The following is a 19,926-nucleotide window of genomic DNA, read 5'->3' as shown; positions in this document are numbered from 1 at the left end:
TAATGTCTAATGTCCTTTGTGAATCCGGACCCTGATGGCCAATCTACACTAGGACACCCATCACTGCTGGTGCCAGTGGAGCTGCTCCAGCACTAAACTAATAATGGAAATGTTTTTAAAAAGTTGACAATGCAGACAAGATTTCACTGACTTCTGTGGGAACTGGATTGGGGTCAAAGAGGATTTATCGTTCATAGTAATCCTTAAAAAAGGGAAGAAGGAGGATCTGGGGAACTACAGGCCAGTCAGCCTCACCTCAGTCCCTGGAAAAATCATGGAGCAGGTCCTCAAGGAATCAATTTTGAAGCACTTAGAGGAGAGGAAAGTGATCAGGAACAGTCAGCATGGATTCACCAAGGGCAAGTCATGCCTGACTAATCTAATTGCCTTCTATGATGGCTCTGTGGATGAAGGGAAAGCAGTGGATGTGTTATTCCTTGACTTTAGGAAAGCTTTTGATACGCTCTCCCACAGTATTCTTGCCAGCAAGTTAAAGAAGCATGGGCTGAATGAATGGACAATAAGGTGGTTAGAAAGCTGGCTAGATCATCGGGCTCATCGGATAGTGATCAATGGCTCCATGTCTAGTTGGCAGCTGGTATCAAGCAGAGTGCCTCAAGGGTTGGTCCTGGGGCCGGTTTTGTTCAATATCTTCATGAATGATCTGGAGGATGGCGTGGATTGCACCCTCAGCAAGTTTGCAGATGACACTAAACTGGGAGGAGTGGTAGATATGCTGGAGGGTAGGGATAGGATACAGAAAGACCTAGACAAATTAGAGGATTGGGCCAAAAGAAATCTGAGGTTCAACAAGAACAAGTGCAGAGTCCTGCACTAAGGATGGAAGAATCCCATGCACTGCTTCAGACTAGGGACCGAGTGGCTAAGCAGCAGTTCTGCAGAAAAGGACCTAGGGATTACAGTGAATGAGAAGCTGGATATGAGTCAACAGTGTGTCCTTGTTGCCAAGAAGGCCAATGGCATTCTGGGCTGTATAAATACGAGCATTGCCAGCAGATTGAAGGACATGATCATTCCCCTCTATTCAGCATTGGTGAGACCTCATCTGGAGTACTGTATCCAGTTTTGGGCCCCACACTACAAGAAGGATGTGGAAAAATTGGAAAGAGTGCAGCAGAGGACAACTAAAATGATTAGGGACTTGACTTATGAGGAGAGGCTGAGGGAACTGGGATTATTTAGTCTGTAGAAGAGAAGAATGAGGGGGGATTTGATAGCTGTTTTCAACTACCTGAAAGGGGGTTCAAAAGAGGATGGATCTAGGCTGTTCTCAGTGGTAGCAGATGACAGAACAAGGAGTAATGGTCTCAAGTTGCAGTGGGGGAGGTTTAGGTTGGATATTAGGAAAAACTTTTTCACTAGGAGGGTGGTGAAGCACTGGAATGGGTTACCTAGGGAGGTGGTGGAATCTCCTTCCTTAGAGGTTTTTAAGGCCAGGCTTGACAAAGCCCTGGCTGGAATGATTTAGTTGAGGATTGGTCCTGAATTGAGCAGGGGAGTGGACTAGATGACCTCCTGAGGTCCCTTCCTACCCTGATATTCTATGATTCTATTATTATTGCACAGGTATCTGGAGTGATTGTTTACAGCTTAGTTAAAACATGCAGACTTAAATATAACATTTAAAAAACAAACATTTCTTGGCAGATGAATCTTATTCAAAAGGGATCAGGAGAATTGAAAATGGAATGCCTTGACAGAGGTTTTAGATATTACCTTTTAATCAATGTGAGTTTCATGTATGCTGTATTATTTAAATGGTTCCCTTAGTAGTCACTACAAACTATTTCATTGATATTCACATTAGTGCACTCTGCATCCTCTCTTTGTACTCTTAAGCAATAGAATCTCATCAGATGCTACTGCATACAATGATGAATTTTCTGAAGTGGTAATTGATAGTCAAAGAGGCAGAGACAATATACAGCTGTTTCTTTAGAAGATATAGTTGTGCAAATCAGTTGCATTATTTGATGTTATTAGCGATCTGTTGAAGCTAAGAACATTCTTGTAAGGAATATAGAAGTCAGACATAGTCTGGGAATATGATTAAATTAAAAATCCTTTCTGTAAGACATTGTCTATGGAAATAGTTTGCCAAGTGTGTATGTCTACGAGAGAGAGATTTTCCCCATGGTTTTTTTTTTCCCTCAGAAAAATATGTATATTTTAGGAATAAAATTTATTTGGTACATGTGATTTTCAATTCTAAAATAAATTACAGAATGCTTTCTCCCTCAACATTATTCCTTACAACACTGAAATATGATTCTTCACATGTTTGATAAAAAATTTAATTAAAATATAGAAAATAGTATTCTTCCTTATGAAGTAAAATATCAGCAATTTTCACATTAAAATATTTTTAAACATCCTGTTTGTTGATAAACCATTTATCCTACTGCCAAATTTGGGAACTGAACATTCTTTTAAAATGATATCTTTTATTTCAAATTCAAAAATGTAAATAAGCTTTAATGAAAACATGTGTACGAATACAAACTGATAGGGAATATATTTGTGTTCATATAGAACAGTGTGCATGTTAATCTGACCAGGCTTGCATTATGTTTAAGAAAATGTATATTTTAAGACACACAAATGCATACGTTTTGTAAGAAATGTTCGTGTTAATGAATATCTAACAACAGAAAGGAAAAGCATGCCATGTGCATATTCAGAGCCCCAGTGTAATACAAATGTATTATTAGCTATCACAGCATACTGCTTAATCTTGAATTACCAGGTACTGATGTGCCCCAAACGTTTCACTAATACATGTCAATTAAACATCATGATCCTTAACCAAACAAAAGCTATTAAAACTTCTGATGCATGAAATATACACGTTATGAAATACAGACATGGGGCCTAATCTTACAAAATACTGGGCATTACCCTCCTAGGGTACATAATGCACAAAGACCTCGCAGACTTGATTTTTATGATTTCCAGGACAAAAATGCATAGGACATTCAGACAGTTTGCAATGTTATGTGCTCTGATCATTGGATCAACTTCAGGAATAGGTAATAAGGCAAGGAAACATTCCTCTTTTTAAAGAAAACATTTAGAAAAACAATGTTGCACACATGGATATTGTAGCAGCATTCAGTTTGCAAGTGTTTAGTCTTAATAAAAATATTACTTATTACTTCAAATTTTTAAAATTACAATTTATAGACACAATCCAGTGTCATCCTATTGGGGGAAGGAGAGCGTGTCATAGGGTGAGTGACTGGGGAGGGCTAGGTGTCTGGTAGGGGAGTGGGGGTGGATCGCCCCTGGTGAATGTGAGGGGAGGGAGCAGGGACCTTGGGACTGGGGGGGATTTCCAAAAAGGCCAGTCTGTGACTGGGGAGGGGGCAGGGATCTCGGAGGAAGTGGGTGGATTCCCCCCACAGATTGGGGGGAGAGGGGCAGGTATCTCGAGTGGGTGGATCTCCCTGCAGATTTGGGGGGGGGGGCGCAGATGTCTGCGGTGGGTGGATCTCCCCGCAGATGGGGGGAGGGGCAGGGAGCTCAAAGGGGGTGAGGCGGATGCCTCCGGTGAGTGCCGGGGGGAGGGGAGCAGGGTCGTCACATCCTCTCCGTTCCCGCCTGTGGTGGCTCTCGTTGCCTGGGGGTGGGCGGGGCTCTCGGCCAGGTGCGGAGCAGCGGGGCTCGGCGAGGCGGCGGCGGCGCGGACGTCACTTTTCCCGGCCGCGCGTGTTTACGTGGAGCTGAAGATGGCGGCGCCGGTGGATCCGCCACGGAAGCTCCTGTCGCTGTAGCGGGGCCGGCGGCGGTGGTAACGGTAACGCTCTGCTCTGCTCGCAGGGGCCATGGAGGACGAGGAGAGGCAGAAGAAACTGGAGGCCGGGAAAGCCAAGGTAGGCGGCGAGGCTGTGGCGGCGGGGGGAGCGCGCTGGGGAGAGCCGAGCCGAGGGGAATGGGGTGGGGGAAGCTGTGCGGGAGGCCGAGGCGGGGACGGGGGAAGAAGCTGTGGAGGGGAACGAAATGATAAATGCTCTGTTGAGTAGCCTGGGACGAGCCCACCCCAAGGTGTAGGAATACCTCTCTGCTTTTCACCGGTGTCCAGTGTGTGGTGTCCCGGGTAATGGGGCGTGCAGGCAGCGTGGGGGCGTCTGTAGGAGCTAGGGGAGCCTCCTTTATAGCAGTGGGCTCCAGAGCAGGTTTTCTCTGTCTCTCTCTGTATGATTGGCTTGTGACAGCTGTTGGTGGACGGCCATGACTTTCAAGTGCCACAGGTGCCAGTAGTTACACATTGAAAGTTAATGGTATTTCTGTGAGTGAAACTCTTTGTGTGCTGGTGTCTTTTGTGAATGTGTATAGCTTTTAATGGTCTGGGTACAATACTTTAAAGTTACTTCACTTTAGCAAAAGGAGATTTGGGGGTGAGGAAAATGCAGTTTGCAACATACTGTTAACCTGATGCACAAGTTGCTGTTTCGATTTTTAAAAAGCAATGTAAAAATTTATGGAGATAACTGATTTTTGTTTTGAAGGACATCTTGTCTTCAGTGAGCTAATAATACTATAAAGTAATCTTACAGTGCAATGTGTTTGATGCCTTTATTTCCCAAACTGTTCCCATAATCAGCTGTTTATTGATAACTTAAATGTATTTAAACAAATCACCTTCAGAATATATCTGTAAAATAGCACATTGGCTCAGCTATAATGACCTTATTTCTAGAGTAAGGGAAACTCACAAATGATCAGTGAAAGAAGACTCAAGGGTTACCCAACCATTATAACAACACACGGTAAAGTAAAATTTAGGTTTAGCAAACCAAGGCAATTGGTCTCAATTTGTCCATCTAATTGGGCAGTTTACCACCAAATACTAGAGTTCATAGAACATAAATTGTCAGTTCACATTGGAAAAGATAATTTAGCAAAATCGCATTGTGTATGCAGTTGGAGAACAAAGTAAATCTGTAACTACATGATGTCCATCTCTGTCTTGCTTGCAGAGTCTCTTCACTGAAATTGGGGTTGGAAGTTCAATTGTGCAAAGTTGAATAGGCTAAGATACGTTATCCAGAAAAGTGTTCAGTGCCTCTGTTTGGTTGTTGTGACTTGTATTTGTTGTTTCTATTGGAGTAGCAACCAAAAGCCCCAGGCAGGATCAGTGCTCTATTATGCAAGGTACTGCTCTGAAGAATTTACAATCTAAAAACAAATTAATGAAGGGATAGGGCAAGAGGTCAGGATGGTGACAAGTTGAATGTGGTTTTTATATATAATCCAGTTTTGTGGCCGGTTGGCAGAGAAGGCCGCTTGAGGTTGGGGAGAGGAAGGGATTTTTGATGCAAGAGTTGGGTTTGAGTGAAGGGACAAGTAACTGTGTGTGTGTGGGGAGGGGGGGTAGAATGGGTGGATGAGAGTGAGAAGCATAATGGACAGGAGAGAGGCTGGGCAGCTGAGAAATTGAAGAGGTAAGAAATGGTGAGATTCTGGGGATCTTCACCCAATTGCGATACACCTAGGAGGAAAAAAAAGAAATCTAGAATCCAGGCAAATTGAATGGATGATATTGTCAGGAGGCTCTGAAGACCCTTAGGTCTCCAAGTCCATTAGGATTCTATCCAGTTTTAATCCTGAAGATCTTTATCAAGTAGGAGAAATCCTGTACAACTAGGTATTTCCCATGGGTTTCCTTGCTATATGCTATCTTAGCCATGTAATAGCATATTTTGCCAAATCTTAACATTGTGAAAATGGTTAACCTAAACGTGTAACTGGAAAAGTAACAGTGAGTAGTACTAAACTATCAGAAAATGCCATATCTTGGAATAAATGCTCCCCAATACAGAGTGCATGTAAATGTTATAGCCACCTTTCCATTGCTGAGGAGGTATCAAAACAGTTCTATGGCTTTGTGCTAGTTCTGCAGTGGATACTGTACGCCAGCATTACTTGATAAACAAACAAAGATGTTTTGGTATGGCATGGCATTGTACACTATAAATCGATGTATTAAACTGCTCTTTTTGAAACATGGGAAAATTTTTTCTCAATTTAAAAATGAATAAAATTAGTAATTCTACTTAAACTTCTCAAGTAGTCATTTTGAACAACAGTGAGCAAAGAACAAGCACTGGTAAGTTGTACTAATAACTGCTAAACATGAAGTATATTGGGGGCGGGGAACAACTAAGGACACTGTCAAATGTGTACCTTTTTGTAGCTTCAATCTTTTTATTTAAAAATTGATGCTGTGCACACAATAGAAAAGAACTTGCTCTTGTAATAATTCAGTGAACATTTATTCTATATTATTGATGCTGAACACTTTTTAAAATACGTTTTCAGAGGTGTCAAAATACCTTTCCACTTTAACCACTTCGCTCTTTAAATAGTCTTTATCTTATTCCCTCTAAAAAGTGCCATATACACTTATGGCAATATGTAAACATTTAAAATCAATACAAGTCTCTTTTTTTTTTTTTTTTTACCATGTTCATACTTGTGTTTATATATAGCAATTGCAATTGAAATGTTTCTGCTGATTTGAAAGATTTTATACATTTTTGGGAGACAAGTGGTAGAATCAGTTAAATTATGAATCAGTAGAAACTTTTAAGTATAGCCACTGTACCTATTTATATAATTCTTTTAAAAGTGCCATCAACCAGCAGACAATCTGCTGTATCTGACAAGCTTCCCCCTCCCCTCCCTTTTCTCCTCAGAAGACTCACCAGGAGTTCTGATACGTAGCCTGGTGTATACCATGAATTTAGAAGCAAGCATGTTATGCATTTCAAATGCGAGACTTTACAGGCTCCTGTTCTTGGTTGGTTCCCCTTAGACACTTGCACACATCTAGTAAATAAAGGCAGATTCTTTATTAGGGCTGGCAGAGAAGAAGGGGTACAAAGACTCCACTAAAACCTAAGTGATTTATCTACAGAAGAAAGGTACAGAAAATTTCCAGGCTATTCCCCTAAGGGGCAATCATATAGGAAGTTACAAGGTTAGTATCTGAGTCCTTATGTCTAGTTCCAAAGATTCTTCAAAGGTGCCTTCTTTGGGAGGGAGAGCTTCTTAGCCTTTGGTTGCATAGGCTGCTGTTGCCTCTAACATTGATGCCTGTGGCATCTCTTAGTGCAGTGGTTCTCAAAATCATTTGATCACGTCCCCTTCTTTGTGTCTATAGTAGTTTATGCTCCCAGCTTCCCAGCCAGCAGCTGACGCTCTCCTGTCACCCATTTCTGAAGGCAGAGCGGAGGCTGCTGGCTGGGTGCCAAGCTCTAAAGGCAGCGACACTGCTGGCAGGAGCACAGAAGTACGGGTGGCATGGTATGGTATTGCCACCCTTATTTCTTTGCTGCTGCTGGTGGCAGTGCTGCCTTCAGAGCTTGGTGGCTGGAGAGCAGCAGCCACTGGCCAGGCACCCAGCTCTGAATGTGCATGGTGTAACCCCCACCCCCCTTAAGGCTTCTCACACCCCCAGAATACATTCTGCACCCCTCTGGAGGGTGCACCCCGTTTAAGAACCTCCATTCTAGTGTTTGCATTAAAGAAGCCTCTCATGTTGCCTCCTTACTGAATTTGCGAGCTGTAGCTTCTGCTTCTCTAGGCAACAGACTACAAGGCCTTCTGGCATCCCTAGGTGGTTCTTCTCCAATCATATTTTTTTGCACTTTTGCATCTGGCCCAGATCCCAGGATCACAGGACAAACTGCTCTTTCCCCTGTGCCAGGTCTGCCAGTTACAATATTTACTTCTCAGTGGCAGCCTGCGCCTGCTGTCTCTTTGAGTTCTCCCTTTTTCAGATGTGCTCTTTCCCCAGCTCTAGATGAGATTCTGCTCCAGGGTTCCCTCTCCAGGTTCTATCTTTGGCCAGCTCTAAAGCAGCTGCATATTTAGCCAGCTGCTCTCATACACTCCCTTCCTCTCCCCACCCCTTTATTCTTTATCCGCATGTCCCAAGGATTCCACTTCTTTGTCTTGATCCAGAGTGGTCACACAATATCATCTATTTAGCTAGATGTCTGTTAGTCCTTGCCACTACTATGATGAGTTGTTTCCAATCCTTTCCATCAAGGTGATGGGGTGCTAGTAATTAACTGGGTTGGGAGAAGTGTTTCAGACAGTTTTAGTTGCAACTCTCCAGGGTTTTGTTTTAAAATACATGTCAAGGGCATCCAGAGTTTTGGATGGGTGCCTTTTGTGTAGTTTTTAACATCTAATTCAAAATAAATTCACCCTTTTGGTGTGAATTCATAATCATCAAGACTTTAATATTATTGTCAGAGTAACACTAATATTTTATTTCTGATAGGAAAATTCCAGTGCAATTATTTAAAAAAATCAACAACCCCAAATATTTTTCAAAGAAATGTAATCTTTGCAATCACTCAACATCTGAACTGGTGGTTTACAATGTCAGGAAACTTCTCAATGGAAATATCTTTCTACCTGCAGGGGTAACAACATGGAACATGAGGGTGGTAATGATTGAAGAGGGAACCAAAGACAGATGGAAAGGGAAGCTCAGCAGCCCCCTTCTGATGTGGGATGGACTGTGCTTTTTTTTTTTTTTCTTGTGGAGTTCCCCTTGGTTCTCTTCTGTGACTATTATTTAGATCTGTCCTCTCCTTGACTTCACTCCAGGAGGGGTTAGTATACCTTCTTCTAGTCCTCTCTGGATGAAAGCTAAAACAGTAGTCCTCCTGTAAGTGTTTACTTAAAGACTTGGTATCTTACACCCCTTAAAACATCACCTCTGAATTTTACACGCTGTTATCTATTGACATTTTTGTAAATAAAGAGCTGAGGTGTGTGTAAGAGGATTTTTAGTTGCTTTTCTTGCTACTTACGGCTCTCTTCAGACCTGAAGAGTGCAAAGTGAATGTAATTCTATAGCAACCTTCCTGCTATATATTTGCTCATCAGCCTTTACCATTGTAGGTGAATGAAACTGTTTAAATGCTCTAAAGATACCACAACTTTAATCTGAAAAATGTATAAAGTTTCACAGATACTTCTGTCAGTACAAAGTTTTGTAAAACTGTTTATCTTACATGAATGAAACTTTGGACATAAACTACCTCCCAGTGTGCTTCTTGATCATGCTCTTGTCTTCTGTTATATTCAGGAGGCGGGATGAAGGGCAGTGGTGGCATGCTGTCTAGCTTGTTAAATCATATTAATACTGAATTTTGCTTAGAAAATCTTTATTCCAGCTTTGGCGTTGTTAATTCTGGATTCTCAGGGCTTTTAGGTACTGTCTATATCTTCTTTTTATATAAAGAATACCCTCTAGCATTATTCATTGTCATGGTTGTCAGTGTCTTCTGTATGTTCACAGTGCGTACTTGGTCCCTTGCTTGAAAGCATGTTGTCCATGGAGAGATACTCCCTAAACCGTGTGAAGGTATTGTGGAAAGAAGCTGTTTGGCTTATTTAGTACATGTTTAAACACAGAACAAGGAACTTGCATGTCTTTGATTTATACTCGGTAATAATCAGAACACGTGTAATGGCAAAGGTTACAATGTTAGGTCTGTTGTTTTGGAGAGCTAATGCTACTTAAAATGGCTAAGTAGTCCTATAGGTCTATCTGATGATACCTTCAGAAAATATCTTCAACAGTTTGGTTTGTATTTGTTTGTGCCTATTTCTAGTGGCTGAGCATGAAGGTGGAATGTATCCAGACAAATACACTGATGTTGCCTGGTAGCCTGAGACTATGTAGTTGTTTTCCCTACAAATTACTGATACACAAGATAAATTTTACTTCTGTCATCTGATCATCTTGTGTTGAGAAATTATGATGTCTTAGAATGAAGTTACAGGTTGTTCCAGTTTCCTGTTTTAAAAAAAATAAAAATAAAAAAAAAATCATTGACTTGACAGAAGCATGAAAGGATTTCATTCCACAATTCACCAGGTCAGTGTTTAAATATAACAAAGAATTTAGTTTGAAATAGATTGTTTAGAGGTAAACTTTCTTAGATAATGAACAGTCCTTTTAAATATTGTTTTCTCTTTAGGATAACTGCTGAAACTTCTTGCAATTTATTAAGGATGTGGTGAGTTGCATCCTCTCTCTCTCTTTTAAAACTAAATTTTGTGTCATTTAAAAGCTGACCTTACTGACGTATCTTGTTTTGCTTTCAGGTGCAGATTGCTCATCTTGTTTCTAACTGCTTTCAGTAACTTGAACAAAAACGTTTATGAAGCAGAATTATACAAACTTTTTTTTGCCAGTGTGCATCTTGAGTCATTTTTTTAACACAAGAAATTTTATGTAACAAAAGGCATTGCTTGTGGTAAGCATTATGTTACTGCTCTCACACTTCATGCTTTTTGTGTGTGTGTGTGTGTAAAAAAAAAAAAAAAAAAAAAAAAAAAAAAAAAGGCACGGAGATAAGGAGGTGCTCAGGCCCTCCTAGCTAGAGTGAGAAGTTTACTGTGGGTTACTGCTATATCTGGCATGGGTGGAGGGGTGTGTGGGATACTGAAGGGGAGACTCCTGATAATGCACTTGAGCAAGGTGGAGAAGGGAGTGGATGAGCATAGGTTCAACAGGACTGAGAAAAGCAAACTGCTCAGTAGATTAGGTGTCTTGGGCCCAGAGGGGAACCTGTGGAGGAAGAGAATGGGGCTGGAGACAGTTCTCTTGAAGGGACTGGTTCCTGCTTTCTTTCTTTTCAACCTCCAGGTGGCTCCTGGGCTCCCTTTTCTTGTGGTGCGGAATTGTTTCCTTTTCCTGCTCCATCAGTGAGGGACTGTAGCGTCATCTATATTTAAGGTAGCATAGATCTCCATGGCAGATATTTTTATATTCTGTCACATACTTGTACAGGTAGAAATATTTTGAACTTTCAAATTAGTGTGAATAAATTCTATACAAAAAGTCTCCTTTAATAAAGGAAGAATTATTCAGTGTTTTCAATAAAATGCGTCGAGTACTTTTAGGGAAAGTAGTGCTTGACCTTTGACAGTTTGAGGATAGGTCACATGAGAAATACAAAATAGGTTTTTTACATGCAACACTGTCAAAAATTTACTCGAAAATACCTATATAGAGATCTATTTCTGCAGAATGGTACCTGACATACCACAGTAATCAATATTTGGAGAAATTTGGAATTAGAGAAATAATGTAAACTTGTAAGGAAAATAAGAGGACAGTGGAAAAGAGGAAATCAGAAAAAGGCTGTTAAAGTGGTTCCCACATTAGTTATCAGCAGAGGTGAAAGTAAGCTGGTACGCCTTGGTACAGCGTACCGGTAAGAGCCGGTGCGCTGTACTGGGACTGGCTTTCTCAGAGGGCAATTTAAAGCCCTGGGGTAGCAGCGGCGGGGATTTAAAGGGCCACGGAGCTCCAGCTGCCGCTACCCCCCCCCGGGCCTTTTAAATCCCCGCCGGGGCCCTTTAAATCCCCACCTGAGCCCTGCTGCCAAAGCCCTAGGGTAGCGGCGGCGGGACTCCGGAGGGGATTTAAAGGGCTGGGGCGGTAGCGGCTGCTGGAGCTCCCGGGGACCTTTAAATCCCCGACGGAGCCCGGCCGTCGCTACCCCAGGGCTCGGGCGGCAGGGCTCAGGCAGGGATTTAAAGGGCTCGGGACTCCGGCAGCTGCTACCACAGCGGAGCCTCAGGCCCTTTAAAGCTCTGCCAGAGCCCCAGGGTAGCGATGGCAGCCGGGAGCCCTCAGGGCTCCTCGGTGATTTAAAGGGCCCGCGGCTCTGCTGCGGTAGCGGCAGCTGGAGCCCTGGGCCCTTTAAATCGCCCCCGAGCCCCGGGGTTCCCAGCTGTCTCTGCAGCTGGTAGCTCGGAGTGGTTTAAAGGGCCCCAGGCTCCCAGCTGCTACTACCGCAGCTGGAGCCCTGGCCCTTTAAATCAAGATTTAAAGGGCCTGGGGATTTGAGGCCATGCCTCTTCCAGTTGAGGCCATGCCCCCTGCTCAGGACTCTGGCGTACATGTAAATCCTCTAACTTACTTTCACCCCTGGTTATCCGTATCCTTTCAACTCCAGATTATAATAATTATTAGTTGCTCACTTCATTAGTTAAAGGCTTCTATCCTAAATTCCTTTCCCAGCTCCCTTTACTGCTTGATCGTCTGCTATAGACTGATCCTTAATGGACATCCAGAGGTCACAGTGTACTTTCACTGATCCACCTTAATATTCATCAAGGAATTCTCATAACTGGGATTGGCAAATGCGTCACTTTTGTTATTGCAGAGAGATGCTGAGAAAGGAACAACTTTAAAATAAACACTATCATTTGACCACATTTTATTGTTTACTACATACAAAGCTAAAGCGCATAAAAGAGCAGCAGCACTCAACTGTTGTCTTTGGGGCATTTGCTAGTGGTTTTTCAGAGAACTACCCTGTCTCATGTTGTTGATTACCAACCTCTTCGAGAGGCTAGAAATGTGTACATTGTAAAGATGTTGGCCGTATGTAGAAACCAAGACTGATTGCCTCCATTAGGAACTACTGATACAAGCAAGGGAGAAAGAAAATAAGAGGGTATCCTCAACAACTACAGCCAACAGCAAGACTGGAGCTGCCAGCGGACTGAAGTTGTCATTTGAATAGGGAGCATGGAACGAGACAGCAAGCTGAAGAGAGCAGGGGGACAGAAGAACCAGACTATCTGTCTACCGGGAAAGGGGAGGACCTGCCACCAGGGAAGCATGTGGAGGAACAGAGGGGAAGGGACAGGTGCATAAGAAGTAAGAACAGAATAGATGTAAGGAGTGAATAAACTGAGAGCAAGGAGTGATGTCACAAGTAGCAAATTATATGAATAAAACTTCTGTAAATAACAGAGTAATGAGTCGTGGTGATTTGATCTTTTGAAGGGAGGAGGGTTAATACTCAACATAATTTCACTAATCTGCAGTTTTGTGCATACAGCACTTCAAAATGCATCATTTACAGTATTGCTAGCTCATGATTTTATCATGACTCGTGATATTTGGTGTGTTTTCCTTAAAGCCCCAACTGCTAGAGTGAATTACATGAGAATCTCAGCTTTCATTTTTAAGAGAGTACATTTCTGGTCTTCATGGTTGCAAAGAAAGTCTTGAAAACATGAAGCAACTTCCCTAAAGGCTCAGAAACCAGAGCCAAAACATTCCCCCAAAATTTGTTGTTTTTAAAAATCTCATGATTTTGCAGTTTCTGCCTCATGATTTTTGAATGCTTGGCATTGGCAATACTGAGCATGTTTGAGATTTTAAAATATTTTCAGATCTAGTTTGGATTATGAGGGAAATGATCAGACTGAGAATTACAGAAGACCCTGCTACTCATTAAACCAAACTAGTATTTCGTTTTTAATTTCTTTTGCTAGGTTAGAAACTAGCAAGAAAGACAAAAGCTCTTCACTCATCCCTGGTTTAGTTTTTCCATGAGCTGATTATCCTGCATCGTGTGTTCCTCCCTTATGGTGCCTCCTGAGTCTGACTATATAGCAACAAAGGAAAAACACATGATCATTCTCCAAAGACAATTTGTTTGTTACTCTCAAAAGTGAAGATAGACATAGTCTTTTAGATTATGTGGAATTTCTCTGGAAGAGATGTACTGCTTAGATAACAGATTTCAAAAGATTCTTTCTGAGGTCAGCTTCAGTAGGATGTATTATGTAGCTAGGGTTTTAAGAATGTTTTATATTGTGTACAGAGATCATTCATCTACTAAGATTGTGTGAGAAACTATTTTTTTCTAGATTTTCTTCAACAACTGCAATATATTCCAGGATCTAAATTTCCTAAATTGGGGAAAAAAGACCTACTACACTGGAATTTCCTCAGCAACTTCCATCAACCCACTCTGTCAGAGATTCACCAGGACAGCTGAACTCATCTGACTCCTGCACTTAATAAAGTATCCCTTTTGACTGCTAAATTTAGTACTTCAAGCCCTGATACATCATCTCCTTGGAACTTCAGTTATAATTTTAACATTTTACCCATACAAGGTATTGGTCATCACACATCAGCAAAGAGATATGGGTGATATTGGTGTAAGATAAATCCTGTCTCATTCATATTGAATTTGTGCTAAACATTTTTCACATTATTCTCAAATTCATTTTGATTTCTTTCCATGTTCAAAACAAAAATACGGAATATCTTATCTAGGGCTTAAACCTACAGACAAGAGCTATGCCATATATCAGTTTTCCCACATGCAGAACTTTTCCTTTTGGAAAGACTTTTAAAATTTTTTTACCTTTCATGATACGCGAGTACTATTCGTGCACAATGTTATTTCAGTTATGACATATAGCCTATTGTTTGTAGCTGTGTTGGTCGCAGGGTATTAGAGAGACCAGGGGGCTGAAATAATATCTTTTATTGGGCCAACTGCATTTGGTGGAAGAGAACCTGTCAAACGACAGAAATCTTTAGCAGACCTGAAGAAGAGCTCTGTGTAACTCAAAAGCATCCCTTTTTCACCAATCGCAGTTGGTCCAAGTAAAGATATGACTTCATCCACCTTGACTTTGTAATAGTCAAAATACTTTTCTTTTACTTCTTTAAAAAAAACACTAAGGAGAGTTGCTACATTGTGCTGCCCTTCATGTCTCTTTAAAATATAAAATAATGGACCAGACTGTTTTGAAATATTCTGTTCTAGGTCAGATTCAGATGCTGTCGCAGCTCAGGCCAAGTGCCTCCTTGTGGTTACTCACTAGCTTGCTGTGAGAAAATCTAGCCACTAATTTGCATGTGTTTTTAAACCTCTGCGTATGAACAAAGTCCATTCATGGTCCTGATCATGGGGTCCCTATGCACCCACTCCCCCATAGACCCTCTGTCTAGCTCCTATCCTGAGAGTTTAGACCATGTCATTTGTCACCTGCCCACACTCTGGCAGCAGTGCTGACTCCTCTGACTCTGTAGCTTAAACATACCTTTCTGCAGAATACCTCTAATGGCATGAGCCTTCTGAGTAACAGTTTAACTCCCTCAGAAGCCATGTAGTGGGTATAAATACTTAACTGACACACACAGATTGTGAAGGATTCAAATATGTCATTGCTCTTTACATAATCACATAAGATAGTGCAGATGACATCATAAACATCCTGGACACAATGCTCCTCACTCTAGCTCACCCTTCCCTTGGAGGTCCTTAGGGACCATCTGTGTTCAGGTAGACAGAGGGAACCATTATGCGGTTGTGGCAGCTTCCCTTAGCTTGAGCTAGTAAAAATGACTGAAGACACCAAATAGATCAGGTTCTGCCCTTTTTATAACTGTCCAGTCCTGTTGGGTGACTTCTGGATCAGCCTCAACAGGTGATTTCAGGCCCCTGCCTGATGATTTCCTTAGCAGGCAACCCATCTTGATAAACCAGTTTTCCTAGGCTATTGCCTAGAAGACTATCCCAAGTTAACAACCCTCATTTGTCAGCTCAGCATCTCTATGCTTTGAAATTTCAGTCTAGCATGGAGGCACTTGGACCACAGAGAAGCCACTTTCAAAATGCAGTTTGCAGATACAGAGAGTTCATAATCTTCCACAGAATTTGTAAATTATAGACAAATTCCCCAAATTCTTGCACATATCATCATATGACAATGACACATCATTACTACTACTGATGTCATGAAATCTAAAAAATAAAAAAGCATAAAATAAATTTTAAAATATCAAAGTTCTTTGAAATTTTCTGATTTGTTTTTCAGACTTTCCGTTTCATAGGAAATTTCACGATGTGTTTTATTCCAATTTGAAACAAAAGTAAATGTCAAAATTTGTTCCAAAGTGAGAATTCTGAGTTTCAACCAGCTCTAGATCTAAGTTAGACACTGACAAATTGAGGCTATTCAGTAACTTTATGAAAGATGTGTGTCTAAATCCCTCCATCTGTTTGACTCTCTCAGCCATAGTCTTTGTGAAAGGATTGTCCGGGCAGAAATTAACAAATCACTTTTACTGACTATCACAGACTGATTATGTGGTAACGACTCTTTCACTGCTTACCTGGACTGGAGTCAGCTAGTGACTTAGAGCTGAAAAGCTCTATATCCAGTTGTCAATCACTTAAAATATCTAGATCTATAGTAATGTGTTTTAAATTTTATGTCACTCATTGAGTTGGGGAGACTGGCAATCCTGTATTGGTTATTAGCAATGTCCATGTTTAGATATACTGTGTATAACTCTTCTCTAGTTTGTTGATTCTGTGATGGATGACTTTCTATTGCAGATTTCTCAGTTCATTTGCAAAATGTCAAAAATGAACAGATATCCAGGACTTATTTGTATGTCTGACATTTAATTTTCAAGTTACAGTATTTTCTGTGGCGCTCAACATATTTTTAGTCTGCCCAACTTTTGCTCTAGTAAATGTCTATGAAGTAAGTATTCTTAAAAGGACATTGTGCAGGCTGAAAAGAGCAGAATATATTCTACTGTACATTGTTTTAATTGCTAATTTGCCATTAAAAATATTTTTCTAGTACAATCTATTTTCTTACATTAGAAATAAAAATAAAAATGTATCAAATGTACAAGATAAGTAAATACATCAGAATCAAGTCACTATAAGTAGGTGGTAGATAATAAATAGTTTAGCTAACCTAATAAAACATTTTATTTTTAATTTAAGTAACAGCCAGATATTGAAAATTTGTCCTTGAAAATATTTAGTAGCAGGATCCTTGTAAATTTCCCTTATAAACTTGCCCACTTAAGGGGTTGCCAGGACTTGTATATCAATAAACGAAGATCAAAGTTGTAGTTCCAGTTCAGGCCTACCATTCTTGGGAGTGTCATTCAGTCTGTGTGCAAAGATTATGACATTGCAAGTTTATTTACTACAGTAATTAAAGCAGTCTAACCTACTGGACGCAAATGTTTTCTTATGTATGTATGAACTTTTGGCTGTATGTGATCCCTTTCTCAGAATAGTCTAATGAATGGCATTCGTTTAGTTTTAGCATTTAAACTTACTCTAAAAAGGACTAAGTAGATGTATCATTTACTCAAAGTAGAACCGCATCCTTTAAGAAATGCATAAAGTTAGCAAGTAATGTAGTGTCGCTGTATTATGAAATCATGGTTGTCATAATTTCTAGTTTTTCAGTTTCACACAATTTTTCAACATAGGTTCTTCAAATCTTTGTCCACATTGGTCCCATTTAGGGTGCATATACATCTCATGCACCTGAAATTGGAATCTTTTGAACAGCAGTGTCTGTTGGGGCTATGCCTGCACCTTGCATGTTCTCATGATGGTCCCCCACTGAGGGCGTGATAGGGCAGAGCAGCCCTGACTGCCTCTCAGTTCCCTCTATAACCCCCTATAACAGCGAGACACATCTTGGTCGTGTTTGCCAGCTACCCCATTGTATCCAATATATCCATTATCAATACTGGGTAATACTATCATTTGGCCTATCCATAGCCTGGAGAGTCTTCATAAAATGTTAGACAGTAGTGGCAGCCCTTCTGAGTTGGGAAGGAATACCTGTACACCTGCACTTGGAAATCCTGTTAGGAACTGTCCAGCGCAATATCACCAGTCCTCACCTAATTCCATCCCTTAGGACTGAGAGTAAATTACTAATCATCTTTTTACTCCTATTCCATAGAATTGGTTCATGGTATTGGTTTACAGACTTTCTACATCTGTCCATGCTACTGCTGACTTCTCTGTGTAATCTGACAGACAAGCTTTCTCAGAACCGGGAACAAATTCTCCATTCAAACCCACTATCTTTACATTTGATGTCCTGGAAGCTTGACTGGCTAAGCTCTGCAGACAGGGATTGCGCTATGGAGGTTTGAGAAGTCTTTATACAGAGCAGGATGCCCTCTAGAAAATCGGATTACAAATCAAAGTGGAATCCCAACTCAAGTTCTCGGCCTCACCATTAGTTCTATCAGGATCCACATGTCACCCTCCAGTACAAGCTTATACAGTGTTGCATCCCTGTTTCAAAATTTCTAAAAGGACTGGACCACACCTGTTCCCTGGCTCATGAACTTCGTCCTTCCTTGGACTTCAGTGCCGTTCTTATGGCCCTCCCTTTGAACTCTTTTATCCAAATGTCCTCTTCACTGTCTGATTCTCAGGGCTGCCTTCCTGTGGCTTTTATCTTAGCCAAGAGAGTTACTGAAATTCAAGCACTAATACCACATCTCCTTAAGACGGTCTTCCACGGGGATGTGGTGGTGCTGAGACCCCAACCTCAGTTTCATACCAAAGTGGTGTCCAATTTTCATTTAAACCAAACTATCAACTTCCCTGTTTTCTTCCACAAACCCCACTTAGATCCAGTGGAAACTAAGCTCCATACTTTGTCTCCTGAGCCCTTCTTTATTATTTAGAGAGGGCAAAGCCATTCAGAAAATCACCCTGTTTATGTGTGGCATTAAGGAAAACTGACGGGTCAGGCCATCTCTTCCCAGAGATTATCCAACTGCATTACAAAATGTTACCAACTAGCAGATGCACCCCTTCCCTCTGTAGCAGGGCCCATTCAACTAGAGGCCAGGCAATCTCTTCAACATGCCTAAAAATGTTCCTGTATCAGAGATCTACAAGGCAGACATTTAGAGCTCAGCCTGTACCTTTACCAAACATTGCATCCTGGACTTTGCAGCTAGATCAGATGCCAAATTTGGGAGAGTATTTCTTATTTAGCTAGCTGAACTTCTCAGACCTTCCTATTAATCTGGGAACTACTAGCTAGTCACCATAAATGGATTCACCCAGATAAAGACTTGAAGAAGAAAGAATGGTTACCTTTCAGTTTTTATAGTTTTGATCTTGTGGAACCCATTCCTTTGGAACCAGTCTCTGCTGGAATTCTGGATTAGTGAGGGAAATGAGAAGTGGTTGGAGCTGCTCTGTCCTATTTGCCGTTGAGTGGGAGTACACAAATAGAATCTTTTCACTAGTAGTGTGTGGGATCCATACAGACAAAATATCTTTTTAAAAAAAACACACACAACTTACTATAAAGTAACCATTCTTTTTTTATAGCCTCTTTTGAATACTATCTTAATTCTGTTTTTGTATAAATGAAGAGAACAATTTGTTCTTTCACATTGTGAGCCAAACGTTTTTTTAAAATAATCATTTAAAATGTCATTCAGAGTGAGCAATTAATAGTCAACTCTTTCAGGCTTGCGTGTAACCAGCTATACAGGATCCTTTTTTCTACCTAGGCCCTGATCCTGCACAGGCAGATTAACCCTTGTCCCCACATAGAACTCCATAGACTTCAGTGCATGAACAGTGACCAGAGCCTTATTGAGCACTCCCAACTTAGACAAAACTCCCATTGATTTTAATGGCTTTAGTTGGAATTTTCTCTAAATAAGGAATGTAAGATAGTCCCAATGGAGAAATGCTATTTCTAACTTTTTGCTAAACTTAAAAACTGCTGTCGGACTAAAGCAGGGCAGTCTATATTACAAATTATCAAGAAAATGGGGGGTGGGGGTGTGTGTGTGTGTGTGCGCGCGCGCGCTCATGTTAAGTGTTTTCTTATGTTTTTCACTGTCACTCATTGTGCTGGCCATCACCCTGATCATTATAAATTGTTGTTTTTCTTCCTCTCTCCATATTATCTTTATTTGCTTGATTTTAAAGGGACACTGTCAAGATGACTTTTTTCAGATAAGTAATTGAGTTACTTAAAATTAGTCAATTTATGTACCCTTTGAAAAACATGTCCTGATTTTTTTTAAAAGAAGTTTCTTAAAAAAAAACAATGGGAGGGAGAGGGGTTTTGCTCCCCTGTTAATGAGGACGTATTTGCTTAGCTCTGAGACCATAATGGTCAAACATGCCCAAGTCACTCTGTTCTCCTGCTTTCTCTTTTTTCTGTTCACACAACTGGGTGTTACTTGCTGCCTCTTCAGATTCAAAGTTCTGCTGCTACTGTTACTGTTAAACACAT

At 40.9% G+C, this 19,926-nt stretch overlaps 1 protein-coding gene and 1 long non-coding RNA gene across 7 annotated transcripts in view; both read left to right on the top strand.

Moving 5' to 3' along the window:
• The first annotated feature begins 3,648 nt into the window (after positions 1-3,648).
• AKAP9 (A-kinase anchoring protein 9) overlaps positions 3,649-19,926 on the top strand; it is a 218,370-nt gene continuing 202,092 nt past the window's right edge. For all 6 annotated transcript variants that reach the window (XM_074945942.1, XM_074945947.1, XM_074945945.1 and 3 more), the window contains exon 1: positions 3,649-3,893. In XM_074945942.1, the coding sequence (XP_074802043.1) occupies positions 3,846-3,893 (48 nt within the window). In that variant the 5' untranslated portion in view covers positions 3,649-3,845. The remainder of the gene's footprint in view (positions 3,894-19,926) is intronic.
• Positions 9,112-12,793, top strand: LOC141983159 (uncharacterized). The gene is made up of 4 exons (XR_012638310.1): positions 9,112-9,409; positions 10,029-10,067; positions 10,156-10,307; positions 12,483-12,793. It is a non-coding gene; the product is annotated as an uncharacterized LOC141983159 (long non-coding RNA).

This window comes from Natator depressus, chromosome 2 (assembly GCF_965152275.1).
Source record: "Natator depressus isolate rNatDep1 chromosome 2, rNatDep2.hap1, whole genome shotgun sequence".
Classification (NCBI taxonomy): Eukaryota; Metazoa; Chordata; order Testudines; family Cheloniidae; genus Natator; species Natator depressus.
The sequence above is the reverse complement of the archived record's forward strand: the minus strand, read 5'-3'. Positions and strand labels throughout refer to the sequence as shown.